Source organism: Ustilaginoidea virens, chromosome 3, assembly GCF_000687475.1.
Source record: "Ustilaginoidea virens chromosome 3, complete sequence".
In the NCBI taxonomy this organism is placed as follows: Eukaryota; Fungi; Ascomycota; class Sordariomycetes; order Hypocreales; family Clavicipitaceae; genus Ustilaginoidea; species Ustilaginoidea virens.
The window spans coordinates 5,864,498-5,877,293 of record NC_057318.1 but is presented as its reverse complement, the minus strand read 5'-3'; the positions used below and the strand labels follow the sequence as shown (position 1 = coordinate 5,877,293).

Sequence of the window (12,796 nt, the reverse complement as noted above, 5' to 3'; positions counted from 1 at the left end):
CCCAACCCCAACCCGTCTTTCCTCTTGCTCGCCGGCCCACGTTCACGCTCGTCCTCGTTTCCACCCCCAGCCTCATTGCAGCAAGCAAAGCTGCAGCAAGCTGCGGCAACCTACGGCCACGCACTTTTCTGGATCCCCCCCCCCCCCTCCTCTCCATGACTGCCCAGCACCCCACGGTCGCCGCCTCCGCGCCCGCCAAGGTCCTCCTCGCGGGCGGCTACCTCGTCCTCGACAGGCGCCATTCCGGCCTGGTGTTTGGCCTGAGTGCCAGGATCAACGTCGTCGCCGGGCAGATTCACACCGGGCCCGGGGTCCAGCTGAACGAGATTGTGGTCGACAGCCCGCAGTTCCTGGATGCCCAGTGGCGGTATGGCTACCACCTGGCCCCGGAGGGGGGGGGGATCAAGGTGACGCAGCTGCAAGCGTAAGTTTTGTGACTTGGGGCGGGGCTGCCTGGCTGCGCCGGATCTCGTTTTTTTTTTTTTTTCCCCCTTCTTCCCCCTGCTCGACGGCCGCCGGATCGTAAGCCGCTTCGCAGGCCGGGCCGGGGGAGGGACGGGCTTACTCCGCCGTTCGCCCGATGGGCTTCGTTTGCTGCTCGGGCGGTTTTTTGGAACTAATGCCGAGACGACGAAAAAAAAAAAAAAAAAAAAAAGACGCAGCGGCTCTGCCATCCGCAAGAACCCGTTCGTGGAGACGACTCTCAGCTACGTGCTCACCCATGTGCACCGCATCCAAGGCCAGCAGCATTCGTCCCAAAGCCCGACGTCCGCACGCCTCATCATCCTCGCCGACAATGACTACTACTCCCAGGCCACCCCCGCGGCCAACCAGCCCGGCCGCTTCGCCAAGTTCACCGTGCCGCTCAGCCGCGCCCACAAGACCGGCCTGGGCTCGTCCGCCGCCCTCGTCACCGCCCTCGCCGCCGCCCTGCTCGCCCACTACCTCCCCGACCACCTGTTCGACATGGCCTCCCCCCGCGGCCGCGCCGTCCTGCACAACCTCGCCCAGGCGGCCCACTGCGCCGCCCAGGGCAAAGTCGGCTCCGGGTTCGACGTGGCCGCCGCCGTCTTCGGATCCTGCCTGTACCGCCGCTTCTCCCCGCACATCCTGGACCAGCTCCCCGAGCCCGGGAGCCCCGGCTTCAGCGAGAAGCTGGCGTCCGTGGTGGACGGACCCCCGTGGGACGTCGAGGTGCGCCCGCAAGGGGTGCGGCTTCCCGATGGCCTTGCCCTGCGCATGTGCGACGTCGACTGCGGCAGCCAGACGGTCGGCATGGTCACCAAGGTGCTCGCGTGGAGGAGCCGCGACGCCGCGGCCTCGGAGACGCTGTGGCGCGAGCTGCAGAAGCGCAACGACGAGCTCGCGGCAGCGCTAAAGGACGGCCAGGTCGACGACGACGACGACCAGCTGGCTGGCGCCATCCGCGCGGTGAGGCAGCTGGTCCGCCAGATGGGCGACCTGAGCGGCGTGCCCATCGAGCCCCAGCCGCAGACGGAACTGCTCGACGCCCTCGGCGCCGTGCGAGGCGTGCTGGGCGGCGTGGTGCCCGGCGCGGGCGGCTTCGACGCCCTGGCCTTGCTCATGAGGGATGACGAGGAGACGGAGAAGCGGGTCCAGGCGAGGCTCGCGCAGTGGAGCAGAGACACGGGCGCCAAAGTGCGCCTGCTCGACGTAAAGGGGGAAATGGAGGGCGTGAGGAGCGAGGACCTGGGTATCTATGCCGGATGGCTGTGTGACTGACGAGAATGACGTTGGGGCGAGAAATCCTTCAGCCTGGCCATGCATGCTTGGCCATGTTCAGTCGGCAATGGACGAAATGCCAATACTCTCTCTCAGTCTGCAAGGAAGGGCCGGGGGCCTTTGCCATGGGCGACGCGTCACCGGGTGCGAAGAAGAAGTGAATACAAAATTACATCTTTGATTGCCAGTTGCCTGCCAGTTGCCTGCCAGTTGCCTGCCCAGTTGCCAGAAACACGTGCTTGGCATGATCCGAGTCCCTTCTGATCCTTCCAAATCACATGTTATTTTTCCTAGTCCTTTTTTTTTTTTTGACCCCAACTCCAACACGAGTATTTCTTTTCTCAATCGTGCATCCCTCCCTCGCGTCCGTTTGATACGCAGGACTCGTCAGGTTTCCGCATGAAACCGAGCATTAAGAATGTGCCGTAAATAGAAAGAAAGAAAGAAAGGGACGAAGGAAGGAAGAACGAAAGAAAGAACGAAAGAAAGAGAGGGAAGAAAGAGGCGAAAATAAAAAAAAAAATAATAATAAATAGCATCGGTTACAAGATTGACCCCAAACTCCAGTGTTTACTCAGAACAGTCAGCACCGCAGTCGACTTGGTTCGGTGTCGACATTTCACGCCTCTCCTGCATTGAACAACGACGCGGCTGGTCGAGGGCGGGGCGCCGGTCGGGATATTTTGTAGTATTCATGTCCACTGGGAAATTCGGGCCGGAGTTCAAGGACGCCGATGCGAGACGCGACAGCTTTCTCGCGCAGAATGGAAAGCCTATGTTCCGGGTCAGCGGAGCCCGTCAAGGCATGTCGGCATCACAACCTACTCCTCTTGAGACACTCCGGGAAGGTTGACAGGCTTGTGCTTGACGTCGTATGGCGCCGACTGCAAAGTGCCATGGTCAGAATTCCATCTTGTCCAGATGCTCCTGCTGACCGCGTCATGACTTACAATCTCGACATGACGCCGCGGCTTCCTTATGCGGTCGCGGAGCATAGTCTGAAGTCGGGTGTAGAGCATGATGAAGTTGTGCTTCAACTGCATGTAGGCGCAAGGACGGACGTATGCGCAAATTGAGCCAGACGCTATGGGAACAAGATTAAAATCCCCGGGATTTCGGAAGAAGGCTCAAAGGTCGCTGGGAGAGCAGTTTTGGATGGGAAAAGACGAGGGAGTTGTGGCGAGAAAATGGCCCGTTACTGATGCAAAGCCACGTTGTGCCCTGACCAAGCGGCCAATGTACACCACTTCTGTTCTCGCCAGAGCCGGAATTTGAGCGAGCTCTGACTCGGGGCCCCTACCCGCGCTGTTGGCGATTTCCCAATCGTACGGGTATGATGTAATACGATGTTGATGCCGAGAGGTACCGACAAGACTGGCAAAGGAAAATAAAGGAGATGATGTGGCCGTCGAGCAGTCCAAGTTCAAAAAAAACGTACGGGCCAAGTCGAAAGGAGAGAAAAATGGTAGCGTCCGGGAGCGAGAGATCAAGTGTTGCTTCAAAAGTGAGTAGAGAAAAGGAAAAAGAGTTGATTAAAATCTCGGCGAGACTGGCTCAAAAGGAATGACACGCCAAGGTTCCTGTTTCCAGAGGTCTGGCGGAAAGAACGGCGGCTGGTACTAAGGAAGCCTGATGATGAAAGAAGCGGTAGAGTTGGGAATGCGGGAAGAAGGGATTGGATTCATATAAGGATGAGCAACGTCGTGAAAACGTGAGGTATTGCTTGTTTCGTGACACAGCCCAAGGCCCAGCAGGCCCCAGGATATTCTTGGCAGGGGTACGGAGTATGTCTTGTGCTCAACTGCTGGAGGGTGTCGGTAGCCATGTCAAAGGGGAAACCAGTGTCATTTTGGCACTTTTCGGCAGGTCCTTGATCAATCATGACAATCGATGAATAGAGAGGGAGGGGTGGGCATATTCAAAGACGCCCCAACCCGTTCCATCGGACAGAACCAGGGACAGAACCAGGGACAGAACCAGGGCCAGGACCAGGATAGGACCAGAACCAGAACCAGAACCAAGGTGCTGGGTCTCTTTAACGAAGCAGAGTGTAACCCCATGACGGCGGAGCCATTGACGAGATTACGACACGGGCCGGCAAACCTGACACTGTGACGGGATAGGCCGGGTAGGCCGGGTAGGCCGGGTGGGCCGGGTAGGCAGGATAGGCCTGGTTTTGGATCTGGTCCTTGGGCCGCGCGGGCTCTAGAGTGGCTGATGCGTTGTTGGTCGTGCGTTGTTAGTCGTGCGTGTGAGTCGTTGGTTGGTCCAGGTGTCGAGGCCTCCAGGATGGCTTCCGCAGTAAACCAAGTCTGACAATAGCCGGAAACGGGGGCGACGCACAAATCGATGCTCGATGCAGGTTTCGCGCGCGAGCCGTTGGCCGTTGACCGTTTGTCGGTGCCGAGAAGTCGCCGTGCATCTGTCTGACGGGCCAGATTGGCACGATTTGGCACGATTTGGCCCATCTTGGCCGATCTTGGCTTGCGGGTTATATGACATGGTGGCACAAGAGAGGAAAATGCCAGAGCCAAGATCGGATTTGAGATGCTTTAATTTGTCCACGTGCGATCCGCCGTTCGAGCCTCGTCCAAAATGGGAAGGAGAGGGTGGGGCTTGGCAACAATGGAACCTGCTGGGACATTGTTGAGTCTAACCGACTCGACTTGAGCTGGAAATATCGTGGGGGGCAAAGACGGAGCAGTCATTCTCCAGAACTGACACCATCAACAGCACAAGCGGGCCCCCTTGGGTTCCTGTGTCTTTCTTCCCAACGGATGATGACGAGGCTTACCTGCTGGTCAACCTACCCGGATACCACGCTGCCAAGGCGGATACGACACGACACGACACGACACGACACGATTCGATACGATGCAGTGTTGAATGGAGCTCGTCACGCACCGCCCCGAAGCCGACATTCGCCCTCCTGACGGCCTTGAATTCCCGAAAACGATGCAAAACTATTCAGAGGTGTTGGGCCAAGCACTAGAGCAGCTCCCAGGCTCCCAGATGCCGAGGAGGAAACTCGCATTTACATGTCACTACGCAACACTACGCAACACAACGCAACACAACGCAACCTGTGCGACCCTGCCGACAATACGCATCAGAGCCGGAGCCAGATCAGATGAATGCCACGCCACGCCACGCCACGTCTTGGCCAGGGCCTGATGCGCAAACTTGCAAGTTGGCCAGCAGGGCTGGCTGTGCCCCCCGGGACGTTTGTGCCCAGTGCCACCATGACAACACAACAACCCCAGGTCCCAATGCCATGGTAGCGACCTCGTCAGACGGTAGACCCCTGGTTGTTTTTGCGCTCAACGGGCCCACCATGGCCATGCATCATCGCCTCGTTCCCTGCCTGCCTGCAGCTGCGTCATGTCGTCCAAGAACGAGATGAATGGGAACTCGAGCCAGACACTCGGGTCCGTCGTGGCTGTCGTGCCACCCAAACCTGCTCGTCTGCTCGTCTGCTCGTCTGCTCGTCTGCTCAGCGCTGTGCGACCGACCCGTCGACCGTTTCTTCTTCCCAGGCCCGATCTGCACCAAACCCAGGCGAAACCAACGCCTACCCGGTGCGAGCTTTTTCACCTGGCCAGCCCCCCCCCCCCCCCCCCCCCCGTTGGAATTCGGCACCGAGTCCGAGCGCCTGCCATGGCACAGCTGAAATGAGCCAGCAGCCCCCCAAGCCTGAACCCAATTTAAACAACTCGGCTAGTTGCGCTGAGCTTGCTGCTTTCAATGTTTCTTTGCGTGGCACCCACCGGGCCAACACCCGGTTGCGGCCGCGGCTTTTCTTACCCGTGCCATGCAAGATCCGACTAGGGGCGCCCTGACAATAAAGACCGGCCAGAAGAAGACAGAGGGAGGGAGAGGGAGAGAAGCCCTTGGGCCCTGGACACGGCCACATTGGGCCGGGCCATGCACATCCAAGTAACATCATCATCCTGCCCATTGTTTGAACTTTGACTCCTACCAATGACGGCGCCACCCGGAAGGGATCTGCGATCCCAGGAGAACAGATGCCGTCCTCTCACGGCTCCACTTTGATGATGATGCTGATGCCGTGTGCGTGAAAGCTGCTTCGACACGCTTTTTTGGTAGTGCTGCTGGACAACGCATCCATCGCCAAGGTCGTCGTTTCACCATCATGCCCCTGGTTAGTTACCCGAGTCTTTTGCTCCGCGCTCGTCTTTGCAGCCGGATCATCAATCATCTGGCACACCAGACAATCCGTAGTCTCTCGCCTCTCCTGCCGTCGACACAGCAAATCACATGTGTACTTACATATTTACATACTACTTCTCGCTCGGGCACGGGCACGGCACGGCATGGCAATCTGCGTGAATTTGTCAGGCGGAATCACGCAAGCCCACGCGTCCCTTGATAATCTCGTTTCCCCTAGTTACTGCACCGAAGTAGTTATCTGTAATACTTGCCTTTATTACTTTGTACAAGATTGATCTGTGCCACAGGGAGTGTTTGTCTGGTGAAAATGCAGCATTTGCCATGCCGGCCTGGAAAGAGGAGCCGGGGAAAGCAAACAAGTTTCTTTTTTCTTTTTTTTCTTCTGGCGACAAAATTGGTGACAAAACTGCCGAGACTACGGTCCCCCTTCCACAAAAAAAAAAAAAAAAAAAAAAAAAAAAATAACCATGGGATTCATCAAACTTCATCCGTTTCATCCACATCAACACGGGAACCGTTCGTTGCTCAGCATGCCAAGGGTGGAATTCTGCTCGGTTGGATGAGTTGATGCGCTTTTACGAGATTGTTTTCCATGTGTCTCAGACGCCGTTCTTCCTTTGTGCACGGAAGTAGACGGTGGGGTGCTAGGCGCCAGGGTGTCGCGAAAAAGTCTTGCCAGGTCGACGACATCTTGTGACATGCTTTGGCCCCCCCCAATGTCGACACCGTCTCTGATGGGGGGAAGAAAAAATGATCAAAAAAAAAAAGGCATTCCCCGTACAGGAATTAGCGCTGCTTCAACCGGCGCGGAAAAAAAAAAAGGCTTTATTTCGGATAGTCCTTGATGTGGAAGCTCTTGGACTTGACGAATTGCTCAAAGCCGAACCGTCCCAGGGTCTGACCCTTGCCTGAGTTTTTGAACCCTGTCCAGGCGAGATCCTAGAAATGGGCGACGCAGAAGTTTAGCAGAGCCCCAATGATTTGGTACAGATGAACAAAAAAAAAAAAAAAAAAAAACACGCAAAGATGACGAAGCGGCCGCAGAGGTGCTGCCGAGGCTGACGACAACCGGCGGCACAACATGCAACATGACGGGAGACAGAGACGTGCTGGATGAGATACAGCACAGCTTTGCTGTCAGGGAGGGACGAGACTTACAGGGCTAGGGTAATCGCAGCGGTTGACAAAGACAGTCCCAGCCTCGACCTCCTCCGCCAGCTCATAACCCCTGGCCGTGTCTTTGGTCCAAATGCTGGCCGTGAGGCCGAATTCGCCGTCGTTCATGAGCTCGACGGCTTCGCTGTCGCCCTTGACCTTCATCACCGGGATGACGGGTCCGAACGTTTCTTCCCTCATGACCGTCATGGAGTGGTCCACGCCGGTCAGCAAGGTCGGCTTCACAAAGTTGCCCCTGGCTGGCGGGTTGCTGAAGCTCTCGTTTGCCGGCGTGGCATCCTTGGCCCCCTTGTCCAAGGCATCCCGGACGTGCGACTCGATGGTCTGCTTGGAGCGCTTGGAGACGACGGGGCCGACGTGCGTGGCCTCGTCGAACGGATCTCCCAGCCTGTAGCCCTTGAGCACGTCCTGCACGGCCTCGACAAAGGCATCGTGGATGCTCTGGTCCACATACACCCTCTCGAGCGAGCAGCAGCTCTGGCCAGAGTTGAAAATGGCCCCGTCGACAATCTCCTCCGCGGCCCAGGCAATGTCGACATCGGCCCGGACGTAGGCGGGGTCCTTGCCGCCGAGCTCCAGGCCGACGTTGACGACGCGATCCGAGGCAGCCTTTTGCACGGCAAGACCGCCCGCCACGGATCCGGTGAAGCAGACGTGGGCGATGCGGGGGTCCCGCACCAGCGATTCCATCATGGTCGGCGAGCCGCAGTGAAAGTACTGGAGCACGCCTTCCGGAAGGCCGGCTCTGGCAAAGTACTCGGCCACGTGCTCCACGATGGTGGGCGTCTGAGGCGACGGCTTGAGGATGACAGTATTCCCGGCCAGGATTGCCGGGATGAGGGAGTTGACGAGAATAAGGTAGGGATACTGGAGCACACAGACACACACACACACACAAGTCAGCAGAGCTTCTCGTTGGAAACGGTTGATGGTGAAGGAGGAGGTTTTCCAAAACAAAAAAAAAAAAAAATAAAGAAAAAAAAACTTGCGTTCCAAGCAAAGATGACCAAGACTGGCCCGAAGGGCACTTTGCGAATAAAGCGCTTGAATCCCTTTTCCTCATCCCCGTCCGTGTCCTGCAGAGCCTGGTCGCTGATCCTGAGCAGGTACTCGGCCCGCTTGATGGCCGTGGCGATTTCCTTGCCCGCGAAAGCAATGGGACGGCCCATCTGAGCCGTCAGTTCGTGCGCGAGCTCGGCCTCGTGGGCGGCAAGCTCCTTGAGGAACTTGCGGACAAGGTCTTGCCGGGCCTTGAGGGTCGTTTTGCGAAACTGCCGAAACGCCTCGGTGGCGACCTTGGGCATCAGGTCGAGGTCGACGGCGGAGGCCCCCTGGCGAGTCAGGATGGGCTCGTTGGTGGTGGGGGAGACGGTGGTGATGGTCTCGACAGACATGGAGGGCAGCGGGATGTCTTTTTTTTTTGCTTTTGCGGGGGGGATCTGATGATGCGAACGGGGCGAAGAGTTTGCGGACCGTTCGACTTTTATCATGGCGGTTGTGTTGCAGACGAAAGGGAAACGAAACGACGGCCCCACGTCGTCATGCGACATGCATGTGGCTCGTAGGAGGTATGTACATAGGTAGTTGACAGCTCCCCGCTTCGCATGCATGTACGGGCTCGAACTGAGGTGAGCTGCTCACTCGGCCGCCAAGCGGCGACTCGGTAGCCGCGCGTACCGTACAGTGCATACAGTGCATACCGCGGCCAGAATGCACCGTGTGGACCTCGGCGCACCGAGCTTCGGGTCCCCTTCCCCCACCCTCCACCCCCCCTAAAGAAACAATCGAAAAAAAAGAAATCGAGAACAAAAAAAAAAACCGAGGGACAGGCAACTGCACCGTCATAGACTCATGGGGGCGTCCCGACTTGGCGCCGGCCGAGGGCATGGTGTTGGATCTCGCAGGCGGCGAATCTTGCCAGGGCCAACCTGGTGCCGTTGAGAGGTACCTACATGTACCTACCTCTCTAGGTGCCTCCTAGGTACCTAGGTAGGTATGCAGACGATTTTCCGGCAGGGGCTTTTGAGGCTGGCCCCACTTTAACGGACGCCTTTTTTTTTCTTCTTCTTTTTTCTTTTTTTTTTTTTTTTTATTTTCCCCTCCTCATAATAAACCTCCTCAAAGCCCGTCGAGAAAAAACCACCTTTTTGGACTTGCTTGAGAAGTGCGCCCGACGACGCCGGGAAGCCGCCGAAATCTGCGCACAATCTTTGTCTGGGCGGGCAAGACTCGAGGCCCTGGCTTTTCGCAATGGCTCCAGGGGGCAAGGACCAGTTTCTGGATGCTTCCGACAGCGAAGATGACCATGGCGACGCGCACGACTCCGACGCCGAGTTGACAAAGGGCGGACGCCACGCCAAGCGACGCCGGGTCGACAGCGGCAGCGAAAACGACGGCGACAGCGACGGCGACAACGACGGCGACAACGACGGCAACAACATCAGCAACAGCATCAGCAACAGCATCAGCAACAGCAACAGCAACAGCATCAGCAACAGCATCAGCAACAGCATCGGCAACAGCATCAGCATCGGCAAAGAGGCCGCCGCCGCCGGGCAACCAGCCGCACCCACCCCCCGCGCCCGCAAACCCCCCCTCGCCGAGAAAGCCCTCGCCGCCTCCGAAGCCGCCGTCAGGAAATCCGGCGTCGTCTACATGTCCCGCATCCCGCCCGGCATGAAGCCGTCCGCCCTGCGCTCGCTCCTCTCGCCCTACGGCTCGCTCGGCCGCGTCTTCCTGGCGCCCGAGGACGCCGCCGCGCGCGCGCGCCGCCGCCGCGCCGGCGGCAACAAGCGCCTCCTCTTCACCGAGGGCTGGGTCGAGTTCGCCCGCAAGCGCGAGGCCAAGGCGGCGTGCGAGCTGCTCAACGGGCGCGGCATGGGCGGCAAGAAGGGCTCCTTCTTCCGCGACGACCTGTGGAACCTGGTCTACCTGCGGGGCTTCAAGTGGCACAACCTGACGGAGCAGATTGCCGCGGAGAACGCGGAGCGGACGAGCCGCATGCGGGCCGAGATCGGCAAGGCCGCGCGGGAGAACGGGGAGTTTGTGCGCAACGTGGAGCGGGCCAAGGCGCTGGGCGGGATGGCGGCCAAGAGGGCGAGCAAGCGCAAGGCGGCGGGTGACGACGACGACGACGGCGACGACGGCGACGAGCCGGGGCCGGGGCCGGGGACGACGGTTGAGGAGGAGCGTCGGGCGCGGTCGTTCAGGCAGGTGCGCGGGGTGAAGAAGGACGTGGGCACGGAGGAGCAGCCGGCTGATGTGGCGCGAGTGCTGAGCAAGATTTTCTAGGCGAGACGAGAGGGGGGAGGCATTGCAACGCAGCAGGCGTGTTTGAGCTACCGTCGTTTTTTGCTGGTTGGGACCTGAAGTTTCCTACTCTTCACTTTGCGTGGGCGTTTGCGCGCGTTCGAAGCAGACGCTGGCCTGGTATTCCCCGTCCTAGTGGCATGCAAAATACAATCTACAATCTACAATCTACCCCACAGTAGGGACTCTCCGAGTTCTCACGTACCCGAGGAGCTGTCTGGTTCGGTTTGCTGCTGTTCATGTTGATGGCTGGCAAATAGTTGACCCTACGTGGTATCTAACTTACTTGACAGCCAGCCTACCCCCCGGACTCCGTGCGGAATTTCAGCCACACTGTCCGTCGCTGCTTTCTCCGCTGCGGGGCCGCCACGGCGATTGAAGTGATTGAAACTTGCTTTGTTTGTTCCCTGACGCGATAAGCCCTCGCCACCGCTTATCGAGCAGCGGGGCAGGCTTTTTTTTTTCCCTCTTTCCCTTTGGACCACATGCAGACACCACCGTACCAGACCCCTCCAATTTCCCCCTCCTCCCGACCACAAAGTCATCGTCAGACGCTGCGACAAGCCCAAGATGTCCATGGATCTTGACGATGCCCCCGTCCCCATCGGTGCGGTTGCCCACCAGACTGCCGCGACGTAAGTATCAATCAGTCACCCCATCACGGCACGGTTGACCCCACGGCACGGAAACCGAGGGTCTTGGGATCCAACCAGAAAAAGAAAAGAAAAGAAAAAGGACAAGGAAAGGAAAGGAACAAAGCCCAACGTAGCTGACTCCTTCATCCTTGACTTGTGCAGAATTCTGTGCTGCAACTGCGGCGCTCCCATCGACGGCACAACCGCCACCGGCGCGCTCTGCTTCAACTGCGTCAAGCTCACCGTCGACATCTCGCAAGGCATCCAGCGCGAGGCCACGCTCAACTTCTGTCGAGACTGCGACCGATGGCTCCTCCCACCCACCAGCTGGGTCGTGGCCATGCCCGAATCCCGCGAACTCCTCGCCCTCTGTCTCAAGAAGCTGCGCGGCCTCCACAAAGTCCGCATCGTCGACGCCAGTTTCGTCTGGACAGAGCCCCATTCGCGGAGGATCAAGGTCAAGCTGACCATCCAGGACGCCGTCCAGGACGGCATCCTGCTGCAGCAGAGCTTCGAGGTCGTCTACCTGGTAGCCACCCAGCAGTGCCCGGAATGCGCAAAGTCCTACACGGCCAATGTGTGGCGCGCCTGTGTCCAGGTCCGGCAAAAGGTTCTGCACAAGCGGACCTTTTTCTTCCTCGAGCAGCTCATCATGAAGCATGGCGCTCACAAGGATACCCTCAACATCAAGGAAGCCAAGGACGGCGTCGACTTCTTCTTCTCGCAAAAAAACCAGGCCGAAAAGTTCATCGACTTCCTCAACTCGGTCGTGCCCGTCAAGCTCAAGGCGTCCCAGGAGCTCATTTCGCTGGACACGCATACGTCCAAGCGGTCGTACAAGTTCACCTACTCGGCCGAGATTGTACCCATCTGCAGGGATGACCTGGTGGCCATGCCCATAAAGCTGGCCAAGCACATGGGCAACATTTCTCCCCTGGTCTTGTGCCACAAGATTGGGACCGCCGTGTATCTCATGGACCCCCAAACTCTTCAGACGGCCGACATCAGCTCCCCGATATACTGGCGAGATCCCTTCAGGTCGCTCGCTGATGCGCACGAGCTGGTCGAGTTCATCATCATGGACATCGAGCCTGCCAATATGCGCAAGGGAAAATGGGTCCTCTCCGAAGCCACGGTTGCTCGAGCCTCGGACCTCGGCGTCAACGACAAGACCTACTTTACCAGAACACATCTCGGCCACTACCTGCAACCTGGTGACGCTGCCATGGGTTACCTGCTGACAGGCACCATGTTCAACAATCCCGAGTTTGAAGCTATTGAAGAGTCAAACGTGTACTCTTCCACAATACCCGACGTCGTTTTGGTCAAGAAACACTATCCCCGCCGCCGAAAGAACCGCGGCCGCAACTGGAAACTCAAGCGCATGGATAAGGACGAGGGAGAACTCTTGCCCAAAAAGGCTGATCAAGACCGCATGGATCGCGAGTATGAAATGTTTCTGCGAGACGTCGAGGAGGATGACGAGCTTCGTGCTGCTCTGGCCCTCTACAAGAACGAGAAAAAGCATGATGAGGAAGAGATGAGCATGGCCGAGACGGAGGAGGATGATGGCGCACCGCAAGTAAATATGGACGAGTTGCTGGACGACTTTGACGAGCTCACGATGCAGGAGACTTGATGGGAGGGTCGTCCCAAGATGACAAGGGATAATAAAAAAAATATGGGTTGGCGTTTCTGCGATATTTTGTTCCACATAATCCCTATGAATGTCGTTTCGTTCA

At 58.1% G+C, this 12,796-nt stretch overlaps 6 protein-coding genes across 6 annotated transcripts; 3 read left to right on the top strand and 3 right to left on the bottom strand.

Annotated features, from left to right (window-relative positions):
- Window positions 1-155: 155 nt before the first annotated feature.
- Window positions 156-1,743, top strand: UV8b_04441 (uncharacterized protein; the record flags this gene model as incomplete). Its single annotated transcript, XM_043141939.1, has 2 exons — window positions 156-424; window positions 663-1,743. The coding sequence occupies 2 exons, from the start codon at window positions 156-158 to the stop codon at window positions 1,741-1,743; spliced, it is 1,350 nt and encodes a 449-aa protein (XP_042997873.1).
- Window positions 1,744-2,362: 619 nt separating this feature from the next.
- On the bottom strand, window positions 2,363-2,786 carry UV8b_04440 (uncharacterized protein; the record flags this gene model as incomplete). Its single annotated transcript, XM_043141938.1, has 3 exons — window positions 2,363-2,516; window positions 2,569-2,627; window positions 2,694-2,786. 3 exons carry the CDS (start codon window positions 2,784-2,786, stop codon window positions 2,363-2,365), a joined length of 306 nt encoding a protein of 101 aa, XP_042997872.1.
- A 1,162-nt stretch (window positions 2,787-3,948) lies between these two features.
- Window positions 3,949-4,245, bottom strand: UV8b_04439 (uncharacterized protein; the record flags this gene model as incomplete). Its single annotated transcript, XM_043141937.1, has 1 exon — window positions 3,949-4,245. One exon carries the CDS (start codon window positions 4,243-4,245, stop codon window positions 3,949-3,951), a length of 297 nt encoding a protein of 98 aa, XP_042997871.1.
- A 2,514-nt stretch (window positions 4,246-6,759) lies between these two features.
- Window positions 6,760-8,504, bottom strand: UV8b_04438 (uncharacterized protein; the record flags this gene model as incomplete). Its single annotated transcript, XM_043141936.1, has 3 exons — window positions 6,760-6,873; window positions 7,093-7,977; window positions 8,100-8,504. 3 exons carry the CDS (start codon window positions 8,502-8,504, stop codon window positions 6,760-6,762), a joined length of 1,404 nt encoding a protein of 467 aa, XP_042997870.1.
- Window positions 8,505-9,360: 856 nt separating this feature from the next.
- Window positions 9,361-10,401, top strand: UV8b_04437 (uncharacterized protein; the record flags this gene model as incomplete). The annotated part of the gene is made up of 1 exon (XM_043141935.1): window positions 9,361-10,401. One exon carries the CDS (start codon window positions 9,361-9,363, stop codon window positions 10,399-10,401), a length of 1,041 nt encoding a protein of 346 aa, XP_042997869.1.
- A 588-nt stretch (window positions 10,402-10,989) lies between these two features.
- Window positions 10,990-12,693, top strand: UV8b_04436 (uncharacterized protein; the record flags this gene model as incomplete). Its single annotated transcript, XM_043141934.1, has 2 exons — window positions 10,990-11,054; window positions 11,217-12,693. The coding sequence occupies 2 exons, from the start codon at window positions 10,990-10,992 to the stop codon at window positions 12,691-12,693; spliced, it is 1,542 nt and encodes a 513-aa protein (XP_042997868.1).
- Window positions 12,694-12,796: the final 103 nt, after the last annotated feature.